Source organism: Montipora foliosa, chromosome 2 (genome assembly GCF_036669935.1).
Source record: "Montipora foliosa isolate CH-2021 chromosome 2, ASM3666993v2, whole genome shotgun sequence".
In the NCBI taxonomy this organism is placed as follows: domain Eukaryota; kingdom Metazoa; phylum Cnidaria; class Anthozoa; order Scleractinia; family Acroporidae; genus Montipora; species Montipora foliosa.
The window spans coordinates 39,109,804-39,129,647 of record NC_090870.1 but is presented as its reverse complement, the minus strand read 5'-3'; the positions used below and the strand labels follow the sequence as shown (position 1 = coordinate 39,129,647).

The following is a 19,844-nucleotide window of genomic DNA, read 5'->3' as shown; positions in this document are numbered from 1 at the left end:
GGAGGATCCCAGCTGGATTTAAGCTGAGCTTTAAGGACACACATGGACCGTATAGCGGCAGCCACAGGCGCCATAGTATGCTTTCGATATGAGCTTGTTGAGCTACGTCGTTGCTGTACTTGGAACGGCGATTAGCGTGACAATTATTATTATTATTATTATTATTATTATTATTATTATTATTATTATTATTATTCAATTCGATTCTCTCCAGTTGTTCCACTGGGTAATGCCTATTGTGTCTCAGCAACCTCCCGTAGCTTAGAGACAACACTTTCCGTAAAAGGTGAGCAGTTCCAAGGATGGCCGATAATTGTACCCTTCCAAGGAAGTCAGGTACATCTAGCTTGCCAAACCAGGTCTGTGCACCTTTTGATATGCTTCCAATAGAACCAATCATGATAGGTATTATTGTGACTTTCAAGGCCTCATTAAACCTTCTGATTTCAAATGCTAGTTCCTGGTACTTTTCAACCTTCTCCTCATCAGCTCTGGTGATGTTCTGGTCCACTGGCACAGCTTTGTCAATTAATGTCCATTTCTGTGTGTCTTTATGCACTAGAGTAATATCTGGCCAATTATGTTTCAGCACTTTGTCTGTGCAGATAGTCATGTCCCAGGTAATCCTCACTTCTCCATTTTCTGCGGTTGGCAAGGGTTGATGGTCATACCACTTGTCATTACCCTCCATCCCATACTTCCTGCACAACTCCCAGTGTACTCACATGGCCACCTCGTCGTGGCGCTTCCTATACTCTCTCTGGGCAAGGTTCTTGCATCCACTGACAATGTGTCGTACTGTTTCAGTGGCATCTCCACGCAATCTACACAGTGGTGTCTCTGAGGAGTTTGTTCTTAAAGCTTGTTCCTGAGCAGCAGAAATCAAACCTTCTGTCTCCGTTTTTAAGAATCCATTCCTGAGTCATCTCCAAGACTCCTCTCCAGTTTCATCTGATATTTGTTAGACAAACGCACCGTGTAGGGCTTTCTCTTTCCAGTTTTCAACTTTCTCGTCTTTCCTCCTCCTCTCATAGTCCTGCAGACTCTCTTCTTCAACAACAATTATTATTATTATTATTATTATTATTATTATTATTATTATTATTATTATTATTATTATTATTATTATTATTACTATTATAAAGTTTCAACATCATGTTCTGGCTGTTGTCATTGCCGTCTTTTCTTCTGTTAGCCGAGTCATAACAAATGACCAAAGGCTAACAGAATTATCTCTTCTTCGCATTTCCAACACTTTCCTCAATATCCTTGCGGTTCCCAACAAGGCAGTTTTTTTGCATTACTCCAACATTGAATGGTATCCCTAGCTTTCCAATCCACCTATCAAATCCTTTGGTGGCACTTCTAAGGGCTCCTATCACTACAGGTACGACTTCTACCATTTTGAGTTTCCACAGTCTTCCGACCTCTCTCTTCAAGTCCTGGTATTTTTCCACTTTTTCCCTGTCTTTTTCCCCTACTCTTACATCAGCTGGTACAGCAATATCGATGATTATCCCCTTTCGCTCTTACTTGTCAATTACAATTATGTCTGGTCTCATTGCCTCTATCATATTGTCACACTGAACATTGATATCCCACAAAACTTTGACTTCTTCAGTTTCAACTACTCCTTCTGGGACATGTTCATGTTCATATTATTATCATCATCATCATCATCATCATCATCATCATTATTATTATTATTATTATTATTATTATTATTGTTATTATTATTATTATTATTGTTATTAAAACTAGGATACGACGGTGGATAACTCTTCCTGGATAAAAACTTACCCCAGATAACCTTGCAATTAAATCGGAGTGATTATTTCTTTAAATAGGGTGAATCTTTGGTTCGTTGCTTTTTTTAAGTCTGCCAGAACCTCTTTTCCTATTAACTGTATACTTATCTTCCAGAAAGTCATGCATGTGAGAATAATGGCGACTGCTCTCAGTTGTGTCTATTAAATCCAAGTGGTCGAACATGTATGTGCCAAGCCGGAATGGAGCTCAAAGAAGATGAAGTGTCATGTAAGTTTTCCCCTTCCAGATATCACTTGAGATGTGTGCAAATTGCGATCTGTGCGGATGTTGACTGGAATCAACTTTTAATAAGAGTAGGACGAAGGTACTGAACGTAACGCCACTATTATTCAATTCCCCAAACCGCGGCTCGAAAAGAATAATTCCTACGCTATGAAAGATATCTCCCACCACTTTTTCATTTGGCAACCAGTCATGACTTTCACTCGCGCATTTCCCTCTCTTTGACAAATATATACCTGATTGCCTCGAATATGGATTGGTGGATTGCTCTCGTTGTTATCCCCAAAGTTGGTCTTTCAACGCATAAACGCTTTATATCTCAGTTTTTTTTTATCGTAGGCGTATTTGGCGACGTCATATTTGTTACCGATTCCCTTCATGGCAAAATCTTGTACTCTCCTTTGACGCCGCAAGATATCGCGCTCATTCCTCTGCATATTGAAAACCAGACAGCTCCTGGTGACATAGAAGTTGATCCATTTGAAGATCGTCTCTACTGGACGGACTCCTCTCGAGGCACTCTTGAACGCACACATCTTTATGAAAGAGACCAGGAAATCATTCATTCTGGTGTGAGCCAAGCTTATGGCCTTGCTTTGGATCTTGTGGCACGAAACGTTTATTGGGTGAATGGGGGCAATTTGTCAATCTTTGCTTCAAAGCTTGATGGGCGATACCCCAAAGTCTTGATTTCAAAGCTGTCTTCGCCGCCTAACGACATAGTTTTGGACACAACAAGAGGGTAAGGAACGACTAAATTGTCCATTGGCTGGGGATTGCGCATTTGCAATATATTTATATAATTCTGCGCTGCGCGTAAACGTTAGTTTTCACTTTGTCCTCGTGATTCCCTGCAACACATCAATAAATTAATTAAAATACGTGAAATAGTCCCTCCACTACAATTAAAATACTTGAAATAGTCCCTCCACTGCAGTGGATGTTTTTTTCTTGCTGACTAAATCTGTTTGTTGCCCGTGCACTACCTTCAGTTTGTGCTGGAAGGCCGTATCAATCCGGACCCTTCAACACTCGGGGTCTCAAAATTATTTTATGTCACATGAACAATGAGCAAAAAAGATCTCGCATGGGTAAGCAGTTGGAAATTACGTGCTGAGAAAAAGCTGTTTACCCTTAATGCATTTGCCCGTTTCATCAGTTTAGTTAACGTTAGTAATACACCGCATTCTTTGTTTTTTAGGCGTATGTGTTGGGCGGATCATGGATTCCTTGAATGTGCTCACATGGATGGAGCAAATCGCAGGGAGGTTTTTTCACTGACACTAAGCAATAACGATACAATCATTGTTGACGGTCTTGCCCTGGATGTTACCATCAATAGAATTTACTTTGCAAGCAGCTCCTTGGCAAAAATAATGTTTCTTGACCTTGATGCAGTTGAGAATGGTAGTATCCAAGTGCTGTTCCCCTTTGAGATGCTTGTAGGTGGTACATCTGCAGTTGTGATTGATGACCAATTTTTATATTGGAACCAAGATTGGCTACAGTGGGTGCTTCGAATCAATAAGACTGCCCATGCTTATCAGTCATTGCCGGAAGTCGTTGCGGACGGACAGTATGTGCCTAAAGGCCTGGCAATTAAGAAAGGGACTCCTCAACGAAACAGTTAGTATTGACCCAACAAATAAATAAATAAATAAATGACAAGAAGATAAATAATAATACATACCTGTATCGTTTGCGGGCTACAATTTAATTGATTTCAACCCGACCCGAGGGTTTTTCTCGTGTACTCCCAGTCTTTCCAGCTACTAAGTCTGGCTGATAAGGGCCATAAACTGCGTCCGTCATAATTCTGGACATATTGTTCAGATACAAATATTTGCTATCAACTATTCAATCTTTTACTCCAATAAACCTTCTTTTTTCGTCCTTAGCTACTCATCCATGCTATGTTAACAATGGTCACTGCACTCACCTTTGCCTACTAAAGCCCACTGGATACCAGTGTGCATGTCCTGATGAAGGCGATGTTCGACCGTGTTCAACACTACCCGTACGACCAACAGCTCCGAGTACCACCACGGAAACCACCACGGCCATTGACCTTTGCAAAGATCCCAATACCTGTCAGAATGGTGCTACGTGTAAGATTGACACTGACAAAGTCTTCGATTGCGAATGCAAAGGATACTTCTATGGTATTAATTGCGAAATCCCATTGGGTAAGCTGCATTCAAGTTATAAGGTTTCTCTTAAAATTAAGAGTATTTTGGGAGCCTTTAGGCCCAATTTTTTTTGTTTGGACAAATACTCGATTTTCTGTGCCACTTAAAAACTTGAGTTTCAGGGAATCACAGCTTAACAAAAGAGGTTACGGGAGAGCAAAAAATTGTGGCGCCAAATTTTTCTTTTAATGTATTTCACCGCGCCAGATTCTGACACTGGTCATTACTCCGAAAACTCCAAAATGGATTGCGACATTCAAATGGAAGATCATGGTCATGATTTATCTCCATCGATATCACGTACCTCAGCGATGAAGATATTATCGTCTCTGCTGACGACCCAAAGGCTGACAAGGAATGAATTGTCAAGTACGAGAAGGAAATAGAAGCTGACAAAGCACTAGAACGGCAAATGAAGGATAAATTTCAGTGAAACGTTGAAGTCGCTAAATGGTAAGAAAGCTTGCATATTCTGCATGCTGATGGCCGTGCGTACCTACCGAGACTTCTTTCAATAATTGTTTTCTTTGGCTGTTCCTTTTTTGCATCGACACTTCTTTCGTTCCTTTTATTCATTGGTAGACTTTTGTATTGGGTAGGTGCGCGTGTGGAAATTAAAGTGTAGATTTTCTTTAGCACATAGCGAATGCTATTGTTGCAGGGAGTTGGAAGGCAGTTTAGAGTCCTTGGAAAGTGACCTTGTCGTTCAAGCCAGGGTGCATTTAGTGTAGGGTACGCGATGTTCGGCATGGGTTTTAAAATTTTGCGGCGTACTGGCGTGTAATCGGACTTTTTGGCGTATGGCATTGACATTGTAAACCGTTCAAACGATTCCTTAAAAGTGAAGAACATGGATTATCAGATTGTGTGAAAAAAAAGGCAACCGATTAGCCAATATGTTGCATATGCATTGTTTTTGTTTTCTATTGGGACTTATAATGGTCCCAAGAGAAACTGGAAACAATGCCTATGCAAAATTTTGGGAGGACATACAAAGAGTATCATGGTATTTTTGATATTGACCAATTGGAGACTGCTTCATGGGTTTTCACACTTTTTTGTCTAGACTAAACAGTGCATTTCAATAAAACATGTAAATGTTCTTGTTTTTTTTATATATACGAAGTATGCGCAGAGTACTGTTTCCAACATAAAGCACATTGTCTTAAAAGTAATTGACCGGGTGAAATGGTTGTGCGCATGCGTGATGTGTTGGTCACACCGGGTTCGTGTTAGCGTGTGTCACCTCGCCTTTCTATTGTTTTTCACTTTAAAGCATATTTAGTTAATCGCTGCGCGGCGGCAAGAGACTGGTGACGTGGTTAGCATTTTTCAGCGTTGGACTGCTTAGGCTGCCTAGAAGACACTTTGCGTGGAATTTTGCAACCCTTAGCGTATCTATGGCGTGGAAGCTATGCGGAATGCACCTTGGGCTTCAAGATGTTGGGCACTTTTGATTAGAAAATCTGGATTTAGACCGTAAAATCTAGATCTTCGGATTTCCAATCAAACAAAAAATCTGAAAACAAATGTCGTCGCTGATTTCACTAATTGGATTTGCAATTAGTGTAATCCGCGACGAAATCCGTTTTGAGATTTTGTGTTCGATCCACATTTTAAGACCTCGTTCCGAGGGTCTTTTCGGCTTTCAACATGGCGGTGTGTCTTGAGAAGACCCTGGCACACTGCAGATCACGTGATCAAATTTGTCCATCGAGGATATGCAATTGTTTTTAAATGGCGGTCGGGAATAAGGTGAGAGAAATCTGGGTACGACAACTGCTAACAAGGAATACAACCAAAATGGCGTACCAAGTCGTAAAATTTGAAGTAAAAAGCCGAAAATACGGATATAATGAAGTAAAAAGCCGGAAATACGGATATAAGAATGCACGAGCAACGGGAATACGGTAGATGATAGAGGAATCTTCTTTTGCTTTTCATTTCTTGATGCAAGTTTACATACGACTATTATTTCTCGGGGATTTTTAAACACCTTGGAAACAGCCATTGCACCCAGTTTCACCCGTAACATAACAGACATTTAATTACCGTAAAATCCAGTGAGCTAAGGTTTAATGAAAGCCCTGGTTCTCACTATTTAGTCACGGAGCTGTGTTCACTGTAACGTTTAGTTTATATGGCATGTTCAATCAACTGACAGTAAAACCATTTTCATACCGTTGAATGATTATCTGATTTGTGCGCGAATGATATTCTTATTGCACTGGTTCGTTGTATCACACTACAGAACTGTGTTATTATCTCAAGCTGTATGTAGTAATGTTCGTAAACGGCTTTGACACCTAGGGGAGATCTCCTCCATTCTCATCTGCATTGCGCCTCATCGTGCAGTTCGCCCTGGATGGCGCTGAAACTTGTCCAAACACTGTTCTTTCAAACTGATACACGCTAGGTTCCTCTTCTGTTGATTCTCCATAAAAACCTCATCGACGGTTTATCACAATCTGGTAGACGAATCATTTGGTACATCTCCTTCACATCCGCAGCCATGGAAATTCTTCCCTCACAGCATCTGAGCATAACTCCAAACAAGGAGAACAAGAGGTTTGGCCCTCTGAAAATCTTATCGTTCAGACTTTGACCCGTAAATATCGCTGATGCATCATACACTCTTCTAACACGATCGGGTTTCTTCCAAATCACTTTGCGTTCGCTTTGTACCTCAGCTTCGCTAAGTTTCTTCACGTGGCCCTTCTCAACATCATCCCTGATGGACTCTGCATATTTCTGCTTCATCTCTGGGTTATTCTCAAATTTCTTCTCCAAGGACTTTAAAGGGACATGGTCACGGTCTGCGCATGCTCGTGTAGCTGATCGAAACTTGAAAAAGTCAGCCTGACTTGTTCAAGTTACTAGCACTCACAAATTCAAAATGGCGTCTAGCGGAAGATTGGGACATGGCGGTAAACGCATCAACTCAGGGCGGAAACGAAAGGTCGAAGACAGAGGGGAATACAAGAAAGCGTGGCTGAGAAACCATAAGCGTATTTATGTGGAAGAAAAGACATTTAAGTTGTGACTGCAGGCAAAATTTGCAGTTTTGCAGTCTTTCAGTGACAGCGATTTTGTGACTCATTTATTGTCTCTCGAATATCGTCGAAGGTAAGACTTACGTTCATAATCGTTTGATTTATATTCCTTTGTAAGTGGTACGTTATCAAGTTGTTCTGTCTTTTCATGTAGGAAAATGGAAGACATCTCGCACCCACGAGAACTATTTTCTTTGCGCTTCGTCGTACAAGCACTTTTACATTTACAAAAGATCGCCGCAGGTTCCTGTGTAAAAGAAATTCTATTCGTGAGCATTTGCTTTAGATAAACTTGATTTAATGCAAAATATATGCAGAATTCTTCAACTTACCGATATTTCCATAATGGCGGTCGAGCGTGACAAGTCTCGGAAAGAGTGAATGCTACTGCGCATGCCAACCCGTGAGAGTGTCCCTTTAACCGTCTCTCGGCCATATCATAGTTGTTCGGTAGAGTTGGATGCTCCTCTCTCCACAACAGTCCACACACGTATGCATCCTCTCCCTCAATCTTCACTGTTGTCCACTCCATGAGAGCAAGTGCTCGCTTGTCCTCTATTGAACGGGTTGGATTTGCTACCTTCACAACTTCCAAGGTTTCAATTTCTGGCTGAGCTACGACCAGCCGCCTTAAATCTTCATCCTCACCTACACATATTTCATACACTTTGAATGCATTGTAAGGTGATGACACTGTCTGGTCACCTGACAACCAGTTTGTTACTGCCCAGCCAAGTGGTGTCTCAACACCATAGAATAACTCTATTGTCGCCTGAATAATCTAAGGGGTTCACCATTCTTTTAGGTAGAATTAGTTTTGAGTTTTTAGTTCCAATTATAAGCTGCACTGGGCATGGATCGGTGTCAGCAATATCTAAGCCCTTCAGGTGGCTATACTGCTATTTGACTGCTGACAACTTCAGCCTCTTGTCCGGACCAGTCAGGTTTGGCATTGTCTTCACGTTTCGTACTTGGTACCTGACTTCCTTTTTTCCAACTCGAGCAGCATGACACTTCTTGATATGTTGAGAAGTGAATACTTTCTGAGAAGTAACGCTCTGAATATCAACATCCATCTCTTTGCCTTTAAGTCCCAATGTCACTGCCAAGCTCTCATCGATAAGGGTAGTATTACAACCCGAGTCACGCAAGGCCATAACTCGCTGTTCACCGTTCTCCCCAAACACAACCACCGGTAATACCTCAACTAAAGCACGACCACCAGCTTCACAACCTGAACCAACAGAATGACTATACTGTTGATGCATCTCTTGCATCTGGCTAGAGGTAAGCTCACTGTCCCGAGGAGTCGTCACTGAGGATCTCGCACTGTCTGATATTCTCGCTGATTCTTGTTTTGCTCTTCTACGTTACATAATCTTCAAGTCAACCTCATGAAGAAGAGTGTGGTGGCGCATTGCACAACCCTCAATCGTAGATATGTCTGTACTACGACATTTGCTCAGACGATGGCCTGGTGATAAACAGGATAGACAAAGCTTGTGCTCATCCACAACCTTTTCCCACTCGCTCGTGGACATCATTTTGAACAGTTTGCACTCTTGTAACCTGTTGACTTGTGAACTGGGCATCTCACCCCTACACTCTTGGTGCGACAGTTTTCCCCGCTCATTCCTACAAACAATTCAGGCACAAAATTATCACTAATCTTTCGGGTACACCCTTTGGCTGAGTCTGGTCGTCTCCGCTCTTTCTTCTCAACCATCTATCGCTGTTTTGACTCGCTTATTTTTGCCTCCTCCTCCAACCACTCCGGAAATGACTCCCACGTTGACAGTTGTGACTTCCCTTCCACAAACTCGGCCCATCTACTACAAAGACGTACAGGGAGTTTGACAACATAAATTTCAGGAATTTGTGACTTCAGCTCATGGATGAAGCAGCTGATGCAACTGTGTCCACACGGTCAAAACGCTCATTAAGTGCTTTCCAAGTATCTCGGTATCTATCTAAACCAGGTATGAATTTGGCTGGGCATGGCTTTGCACTTCCATCCACCGCATCTAGTAGGAATTTTAGCTTCCTTTTGATCAACTTCCACTTTAAACGCTGCTTTGAACTTAGAGTATTCAAGGGGATTGCTGTTAACTCTCGGTACACTCGGTTAGAAGGGACCAAAAATGTGCACGAATGACATTCTTATTGCACTGCTTCCTTATATCACACCACAGGACTGTATCATAAACTCAGCGTTACACAGTTATCACTCGACGCTCAAAAAAAAAACATCACGTGTTCTCATGACGTCATGCAAGAGCGCACTTTAATGAGAAATATATTGCCGGAGTCTGGCTGGAAGAATTTGATCCCTTTTTTGATCCACCAAAAAGTTAAAGTTTTGTAATGGATTGGTAAACGCTGTTTACACTGTGGCTTTCTATCCGCGCGACGACTCAACCAAATAGGCTGTCTACTTACTATCCACCAAGAAGTTCATGTAACAAAGATGGCAAAGGAAAGCTCGAGCCAACGAGCATTGAAAAACTATTGTGCTGTTGGAACAGCTGAAGGAAGAGGGTGTCAAAGAAGGGCTGACAAAATTTCAAATTTCTATTTGCTTTTGTTTTGGTCAGTCCGAGAATAGCTTTCTATTTAAAGGAACACTTAAAATTCGCTAAAATCAGCTTATTGTTTGACACGAAAAGTAGAGCTTTCGATTTAGTAATTGCAAATCCTTGCAACCTTGTAAAATTAAACGTCTCATGACTTTATTTTTGTCAAGGTTGGGAAACTTGGTTTGGTTATACCATGTCTAGTTGGGCTCGATTAGTTTCTATGAATACATAAATGTGGCCAAGGTCCCACCTTTCATGACCCCACTAACCACCAAATCTTTGTTCCGGTTTGTTTTCGCCTGCGTGAATTGTCGGCTGAGAAATTTTACAGACCGTAAGGGTCACAAGAATGGAAACATGGTGGCTTAAAATGTTTTCATTTGAAAGTGCACACGAGAGAATTTACAGTGCCATGTTTCCCCTTAAAATTGGGGATTTTTTTTTTCAGTTGTTGTGTTCACCAATTGCGTTACGCTGCGGTTACGCACGCGGAGCACCGTACTTAAGAAAATATGGTAACACATGTGTGTGAGAACATGTAACCGTACGACTGTTCAACCATACGACCGTCCACCCCTCCATGTATGCCAATGTGACAAATATGACCTGACCATATCGTGGGCTCAAGTTTAGTGCTCATCGGGGTCGGCTGTTTTTTTTAAGTTGACCGCTGACTAGGTACTGGGTTTCGATTGGATAACAGACTCAAGCCAGTTTAACTTATTGTAAAAATAAAAATAAAAAAAACTCGGGAGCTCCGCTTTTAGGCTTGGCTAAATCTATACATTACACAACATTCGATTCGTATTCTCACGATTCCATTGGAAACAAGCAAGAAGGAGGGGCTGATGCGGGGAATCTTTTCAAATGCAAGTTATTTCCTCCGCATAAGCCTCCATCGCATGCTCGTTCAAATCCAACAGTGAGAATGGCCAGATTCATACGAGAGACTGATAATCCATCTGGGACGAACTTAGGCAGAGATCGGTAGTTCGCTCGATAATCTGTGTGTGTATAAATACGGGCAGACAGACGAACCATAAGTCCAGACGCAGACAAACTACCGTGGAATATTGGTCTGGAAGGATCATCCGTCTGTGTGTATAAATACGGGCTAAAGACCGTGAACTATCCATGAAATAAAGACCTTGTTGCATGAAGGAAGCGGTTGATTGCAGTAAACTGTGTTGTAGCCTGTGTACAGCCGCCCGCTCTCCGAAAAAAAAAAATCGAAGAGGAGCGTCTGTGACTTACCGTTAGTAATCGTGTTCCGGAATAATTTTGCTTACATTATTAAGTGATCTACGCTGACCAAAATTTGCGTGGCTCATACTTCGTAAGAGCTAAATTCTCAAAATGGTGGTCAATGAGGTAGATTTCAAACGTGCATTGACGAGCGTCTCCGATAGTTTTAAGATACCTTGGCTTATAGCATAGAAGCACTCTTTAAAAGAAAGGATGTATTTGCAAGCCTTCCAACCAGGTACGGCTCTGTATTCTCAGAGCAGCACAGATCGTTGCCGATGAGCTGTTATTTTCCTCGATGTGTTCACATCTCAAATCTTCCAGAGCATTACGCTTTGTAGATTGTGCTTGAGAATGGATAGGCTAGTCCGAGCAAGGCGTTGGGATTACATTGACTGGTAAGGAATAGCGGGAGACGTTTTTCGAGTGGACAATCTTTTGAATAGTGCTATATTCACCTCGTGAAGAGTGCATTCGTTTCTTTTGCGCTGACAACAATTCCTACAAATGTACGTCGAATCGATTTCCACTTTACACTCCATAGATAACAATTCCGCTCGTACTTTAAAAGAAAAACTTCCTTGATAATCAAAAAGATTTTTATTCGTATTTTGAACCGTGCTCAAAGTACACACGAACTCATCGTAAAATCTCTCACGGTGGTTCTCACGGTGTTGATGTGGAGAAATAAAAATAAAAGCCAATCAAAACTCGTTGTTTCAATGATGTAATGATCGATGGGTAATAACCAATCAAATCATTTTCCACCCATTCCAGGAAAAATCACGTGGTATGGAACACGATTATCAACGGTAAATCACAGACGCTCCTCTCCGATTTTTTTTTCGGAGAGCGGGCGGCTGTACACAGGCTAACTGTGTTGTTGCCACCAGTTTGAAATTTGCCGCCAATTTGCCGCGAATATTGACTTGACTGGTACCCAAGCCTTTTCGTCGCTCTTTTTTGGAAATTCATTTGACATAAATACCGGTCGAATTATAAGGCACGCCGATAGATCGTCTCGTAGTTCGTTCCGTATTTATACTAGATAGATGATTCTTCTTGACGGATGATCCGTCTGTAGTATAAATCAAGCCAATGCGAAAAATAGCGAGTTTAAGAAAAGACGACGGCTACAGCGACGACAACGCCAAAAAGCAGTAATATTATTGGTTAAAAGAACGAAAATGATCGTGATCGTGCGGCACGTATTTTTGAACATTTCTCTCCCGTACTCGTCAAAACTACTGCGTGAAATTACCAAATTTAAGGTTTTGACGACAGCGTGGACAAACTTACAGTGAATCTTTCAGACTCCGGCACTCTTTACATCAAATCCGTTCGTACCAATCCAGTTATAGGACACTTCACCCATATTGTATAATATAAACAAGATGGAATAATCATGAAATATTTAGAATAGCTCAAAGTTATATTTTGAAATTAGGCTTGCGTCGCCGTGGTTTCTTAAACTCCCTATTGACTATACTTACATTGCATGAGCTTCCCCTCCATCCTCGCACTCTCGCGCTTAGTTTGGTTTGCTTATGTACGTGCGCAGTTGCTTGAGGTGTGCTCTTTTCCTCAACTAGTTTCCCGCTTTTATAGCATTGAAATTAATTCCTTTTTTTCTCTTATTTATCTCCAGAGGTAGAAAGTGTCGTGGTGATTGAAATCCAAGTTCCAGACCTATCCGTGGTCAGTTAATTTTCATGAAGGATTTTCTTTTTTCTTTTGTTTTATTGGAACCTGGCCTCATAAACCCTAAGCCCTTATGATGAGATATTCCTGCCAAACCGACCGCATTTGAAGAAGAGAACGGAACATATCTTAACAACAGGAAACTCCGTGCAGTAATCTTTCGGAGGGATGTGTGGGCTTCCCACCTAAGTTAAAGAAAACGTGCAGCGAGACGGCGTTTAAGGTCGATGATCCTCATCCGAGACGACTTCAGTAAAGTCTAATCATTTGTAGATCTACTCATTTACTCAGATCCTTGATTTGAAACCCCCATCTCCCGAACGGTAGTCCGCTTATATTCTTTTCCTAAAAGTATGACCTATTTCGTCTCTTTCACTCCCTAAAAACTGTTATTGCACTTTCTTCAGGATTTTGAGGAAACTTTAAAGGAAGAAATTGCTTCATGGCTGAATGAAATCTGCACATTGACACCGGAAGAATGCCCAGTTCCGATGTAGGTATTCTTTGAACTGCACGTGCCTTTGACAGTCTGTTTTGTAAAGTTAAGATGTAGATCATGGCAGTCAGTATGAACGTTACTTGAGCAGTAACGAAGGGAAAGTATGAAAAATTCAGCCTTGATCTGCATTCAAACCACCGTAGTGACCGTTCTCGTTCAAGCCTGAAATTTTCAGGGTTTCCTTTCGTCCGTTTTGTTTTTCTAAAACTTAATGGTTGTTGTTTTTTAATTCAAATTAGCTGCGGAGTTAGTACGTTGGATAGGACAATATAATGCTATATAATGTCCTAATGTTTCAGATTGTTCAGGTGCATCTGCCTGACTTTCATTGTTTTGCAGACAATACTCAATTATATATTTCCTTCTCTCCCAATAAAGCTATTAATGAGCTTTCTGCCTTTAATGCTATGGAGTCCTGTGTTGATGATATTCGTTCGTGGATGTTAACCTACAGCCTTAAGCTCAACGATGACAAGTCTGAATTTTTGGTTATAGGAACGCCTCAGCAGTTGGCTAAAGTTAGCACTCATTGCATACGAGTGGGTGATTGCAATGTCTCCGCAGTCTCCTCTGCTAGAAACCTAGGCTTGTAGTCAGACACAGCTGTCCATGGCTACCCACATTACGAAATTGTCTCGTTCTTCTTTTTATTATCTCTACAATATTCGGCGTATACGGAAATACCTCTGAAGACGGTGCGCTGAGACCCTTGTGCATGCGTTTGTGTCAGCAAGGATTGACTATTGTAACAGTATTTTGTATGGTATTCCTGACTATCATTTAAACAAGATTCAGAGAATATAGAATGCTGCTGCCAGACTGGTTTACCAGCAAAGTAGATATTCCCATATCACACCCCTACTTTTAATTTGCATTGGCTACCAGTAAAATTTTGAATTGTTTTTAGAATTCGTTTAATTACATTTAAGGCTCTTTAATAAAAGGTTTAGCACCTACATTTGTAGCTCTTTACCTGCCATTAAGTCCCCTTCACGGTATCATCTAAGGAGCTCTCATGACAATCTCCTTCTTAGTTACCCTAAAGCGTTGTCTAAAGTTACTCTTGTTGATCGCTCTTTTACATATGCGGGGCCAAAACTTTGAAACGCTCTTCCTCTGGACTTAACGTCTGAAAGCACTGTTGTTGGCTTTAAGTCCAAACTTAGCACACATTTATTTCGTGAAGCGTTTCCGTAGTCGACTAAATGTTATTTTACTTATATATGCTGTGATTTTGACTTATTTTAATAGTAGTTATCTTATCTTTTACATTATTTAAATAGTGATACAAATTTCTCCGAATTTTCCCTTCATATACGTTTCTTTTTAAAATGTTTAGTTCTTAACTTTTACTGTAATAATGCATTATTATTATTATTATTATTATTATTATTGTTGTTGTTGTTGTTGTTGTTGTTGTTGTTATTATTATTACTATTAGTAGTATTATTATTAATGGATGTTCTGTTCGTTCTATCGTGATTGTGTCTCATTGGCCCTGAAAAGCCCCTATGGGGAGTGGTCAATTAAGTATGTGTTGTATTTGTATTCTCTCTTACCTTGGTATGAAATTCCTCTGCACAAAGTATATCAGTTCATGGCCTTTAAGCCTTAAATGGATCAGAATCGATTAAGATTAAGAGGATAGGCTATCTTGTTTACCGAGCAAACACAGCATTTGATTATGTCCACTCTCTGGTTTACATTTGATTATGTCCACTCTCTGTTTTAGTTCTAGTTCTGGGTCAGTGGTTAAACGATCCGTGGACAAACTTATCTTTCGTCCTGAAGACATTTACCTTCCGTCGACGCCAAGAAGAGTCAATGGTGGAATCGAAGTTGAGTTTGTAGTGCTTGTCAACAACGGCACATCACAAGGCGTTGTACCAGGAGGAACCGTTTTATCATTGATTGAAAAGAACACTGGGGAACTAGATAACAAGCTTGGAGGAAAGCTGATGCAAGCTAAACTTAAGGAACAACCAGAGAAACCCACCAGTCTTCCCCAAGAAGAAGGATTAAATGAAGGCATGATTGGGGGCATTATCATAGGCGTGATAATCGTTATCGCAGCGGCCATAGTTGTATGGTATTACCGGTACGGTTCTTTCTTTCTTTGTCTCCCTTTCTCTCTCTCTCTATTTATTTTTTTGTTTTTGTTTTTTGTTTTGGCATGCTAGACTTCTGTAATATTGGCCGTTTTTATACTTGAGACTCATAATCCGTCCAAACGAATTGTGCACACGCGTCTCCAATGTTATCCGTTCGGTGTAAAGACGAGACGAATTATACAAGACACATAATCTGTCTGGGACTAACTTGGGCGAACTTTTTTCCTGTGTCTGTTAAATTAGTCAAGTAGAAAGGCGGACATAAGACGCATAATGCGTCTGGACGAACTATCCAGTTTAGTGCGTCTTCGAAGACGTACTAAAGTGGACAGTTTGTCGAGACGGATTATGCGTCTTGTGCCATGCAGTCTTTATACCAATTGAACTTAACAGACGCAGAAAAGATGTTTGCCCAAGTTCGTTCCATACGGATTGGTACAATGCTCCGTCGGTGACTGGCAAACACTTTATAATGCGTTTATTGAGGTTTTGCACAAAGGACCCACAAAGTACATCGTCAATCGAAAATCATGTAGACACCAGAATGCATGCATGAGCTAATTGTCTTTTTACATTGTCCAGTGCATTTTCTTCAAGGCAGAATCGCGGTTGGTTAACTAGTGCAACACGATGCATCTTGACGACCGCTCTGGCAATAGCTATAGATCAGTGACTCAGGTTTTTGCTATTGAAATGCGGAAATTTACGGAGCCCTTTTTGCATTAATCTCTAAAGTTTGCGCTCAATAAATAGCGTGTTTTACGCCTAATATATTGCCCTTTTTAGTGTTGATTTAACAGCTATTACATTCCGCGAAATACTTATATTCGCTCCAACAAGGTCCAAGACGTAAAGAGTCACCTTTTGAAACTGTCTATGCGGGAAACCATTTGGTATTTTTTCTTTCCCCCCACTGAAGCAGAACTTGCCCATTGTTAATTGTTTAGTGTCAAAAATTGAAAACCTCTTCTGCATTTACTTTTGATTAGGAGTAAACGGGTAGGCTACCGTAACGGTCCTAACACAACGGAGGAACATGAAATGGCAAAGACAACGAAGACTCGGGTTGCCTCCTTTGCAAATCCAGGATTTGATGCTAACAGTGCGCTTGATAACGTTGGAAACGAGGACGGCACCGTGGCTGTGAATTTTGCTCCCTTTGAAGAGATTTTGGGATCATGTGCCGTTTCTAATCCTGTGTACGACGACATCGGTATGACCGCGATGACGTCTGCTAAGAGTAACCGTTCAAAAGGCGCCATTGGTGGCCAAGGCGATGGTAAACAGGAGCTTCCCAAGAAGCAACCGTTCCCGCTAGAGGAACGGAACAAGAACGCCGAGGCACTGGAGGAGCCACGCTACGAGTCACTATGGTCAAAGCGTGAAGTGGCGGACAAGGACCAAATAAAGATCGACGTCCAAGGAGAATATACTTACGAGCCACTCCGTGGTGACTGGCAAGGAGAAAATACTTACGAGCCACTCCGTGGTGACTGGCAAGGAGAAAATACTTACGACGACGTGGCGGACAAACAGTTGTGTCCCTCGTAAAAAGCGAAGACCCATTTGCAAAGATCAAATAATGAAGAATTTGATGCTTATTGCCCTTTCAACGACGCCGTTATGTGAAATGTGGTAGACTGTAGGAAACCTTCGTACGTTTTTTTTTGTTAAACATACAGCTTCTATCTTAGGAAGCAAACTTATTTGCACAAAATTACATTTAATTTTAGGTCAGTCGACCAGAAAACAGATGTCTTGTGTCGAAGTGCAGTTAAATACTCGACACTGATTTAAGGAACACCTGTAGAAGAAGGGATAGCTTTCTAGATCTTTGCAAAAGGATCGAAAAAGGTTGTTTCAAAATAGCCCAAATAGATGAGCCCTAAGAAAGCTATAACTGAATGCAAGGCTTTAAATGAGGCTTTCTTTTAATTTCCTTTGTTTTATTTTTCATTTCAACTATTTTGGTTTCCTTCACACCTTCGATGCGAAGTAAAAAGGGACTACGGAATAAGATCGCACTCATATGAAAGAAAAGGAACTTCTTTCAAGGCTTGGTTTGGATTTGAATATACGTCTCTGGAGACGCTATTTTTATACGATACCACCTTTAGCTATACGTCCAAGCAAGGCCTAGCTTTTACAAAACACACAACTTTGGCACACATATCTCTCCCATGCAGGCTTGGGGATGCATATATTGTTACTCTACTAAGTAATCCTATGCACACTAATTACAGTTTGTAGCTGCCACTTATTGTGACCTTTTTCGCAAATAAATGCTGTCTGGACAAGTAAACGAATAATGCGCATGCCCAAACCGAACTGGCGACGGTCGTTGTTCAGATTTGACTTGGCGGGACTTTAAGTGAAAATTGATTTTAGGAAAAACAAGATGCACCGCACATATAATGTAGGAGGTATATTTTGCGATAAAAAGGTTGACCAGATTTGGAAAGTCGTGAAAAGAGACACATAAGTTGGTATCAATCTAAGTTTACTAAATCAGTTGTACTCAGGAACAGTTTCTTGTGTCTGTGTAAGACAATTTTAAACGCATTTTTAAACGAGTTTGATACCAGTTTTACCGAGAGGATAATTCTATTCTGCTGAAAAAAAAATGACTTAAGGAATAAAATGGTCTAGTCTTATATTACCTTGTGTTATCAATGTGTGAACAAAACCCTCTCTTTTTTAAACCGTTTTTAAAATGTTGCTTAAGACCATATCCATTACATTCTTTTCATCGATTACCTAGGATTCAGTGCATAACGTTCTCATAAGAAAACGCTCCAAATGGCCTGTTCTCTGTTAAACGCTCTAACAAAGGGCTAGAACTCAAAGCGTTAGCTTTTCAATATCTTCTTACTTTTATTTATTACAGTTTCTTCAACAGTATAAACATAATTAAATACACTGAAAAAATCAGTTTAGGAGGAGACGGAAGCATCCAAAAGCGCACTAGACACCATACGAAGAATGCTCCCCCAAAAAACTACAATATAATTTGGAAATGTATACAATACAGATCATATCTAAGTCTAAAATAAAACAACATCTAAACTATCCAAAAGTCTGATATGAATAAAGAAAAAAACTAACTATTATCAAGAAATGTTATAACTTTGTGCTTAAAATCAGACATAATAGCAGATTCTTTTATATCATCGGGTAGGCAATTCCATTCATTGATAATACGGGTAAAACGATACTACGGGTATACTATATTTAAAACTATTAGTTCAGACTACTGCACATACAAACAAGGTCAAAAGAGTAATTATAATCTAAGTTACGATATTTACAGAAGATATTTACAGAAGATATTTACAGAAGACACCTTGTCGGAAATATCTATATTATAATGCATGTCCTAGCTTTGAAAATAAATTAAATAAAAACACAACATCCCTCGTAAATCTCCTGTTAAATAAATTTTGTAAATTTAATTGACTTAGCCTAGTATTATAATCCTCATTAGATTTTAGGATAAACTTAGTTGCCCTCCTCTGAATTGCCTCGAATCTATTAATATTACGTTGTGTGTGAGGATTCCAGGTCTCACATGAATATTCAAGCAAGGGACTAACAAGACTGCAGTAAAGCGTTGTTAATGTAGTAATGTCCTTAAAGTCCTTAGACGTTCTTTTCAGCAAACCAAGAACCCTATTAGCCCTAGCAGTTATAGAATCTATATGTGAATTCCATGATAAATTAGAGCTAGTAAGCAAACCTAAGTCTCTATAAATATGTGCACTTTCCAGATTTGACCATTTATGTAATATTCCCTAGCAAGAGGGTTCTTTTATTTGGTCATTCTCATAATTTTACATTTCTTTACATAAATTATAAGAAATAAAGGACCCAATAGGGAGCCTTGTGGCACACCAGAGGTAGCTGTTAGCCAATGAGATGCTTCCCCTTTAAAAACAAATCTCTGCCGCCGGTTAGTAAGATAGTCTCTACACCAATCCAAAAGGGTACCACGAACTCCATACATATATAACTTATTCAAAAGTATGGAGTGATTTACAAGGTCGAAGGTCTTAGCAAAATCGATAAATGCCACATCGATTTGGCCACCTTTATCAAGGGCTTTAAACCAATCGTGGTGTACCAATAGAAGCTGCGTTGTACAGGATCTTCCTCTTAGGATACCGCGGTAGGAACTGTAAATGGACTCAATAACTTGATACTTTTTGTCAACGTAGTTTATCTAGCAAATTTCTACTTTTCAATACCCTGGGTGCCAGAGGATGTTTTTTCTAGGTCGGAGAGAACGCTCAGCGATTCTAAACCAACGGTCGAGGACGCAATGCAGCCCATCATTGAACATTCCTGAAAATTGTGATTACAGTGGTGGCTATTCACTTCAACAGCTTTAATAATTTTGGAGCAATTTTAACGATGTTGTA

The 19,844-nt window shown here is 40.4% G+C and overlaps 1 protein-coding gene and 1 pseudogene across 1 annotated transcript in view; one reads left to right on the top strand and one right to left on the bottom strand.

The window, feature by feature from the left end:
* LOC137993048 (prolow-density lipoprotein receptor-related protein 1-like) overlaps positions 1-18,080 on the top strand; it is a 93,001-nt gene extending 74,921 nt beyond the window's left edge. The window contains exons 58-65 of the mRNA XM_068838704.1: positions 1,924-2,037; positions 2,392-2,794; positions 3,254-3,678; positions 3,951-4,238; positions 12,764-12,813; positions 13,224-13,309; positions 15,048-15,413; positions 16,416-18,080. Of these exons, the coding sequence (XP_068694805.1) occupies positions 1,924-2,037; positions 2,392-2,794; positions 3,254-3,678; positions 3,951-4,238; positions 12,764-12,813; positions 13,224-13,309; positions 15,048-15,413; positions 16,416-16,977 (2,294 nt within the window). The 3' untranslated portion in view covers positions 16,978-18,080. The remainder of the gene's footprint in view (positions 1-1,923; positions 2,038-2,391; positions 2,795-3,253; positions 3,679-3,950; positions 4,239-12,763; positions 12,814-13,223; positions 13,310-15,047; positions 15,414-16,415) is intronic.
* Positions 6,654-9,020, bottom strand: LOC137987618 (uncharacterized; annotated as a pseudogene).
* Positions 18,081-19,844: the final 1,764 nt, after the last annotated feature.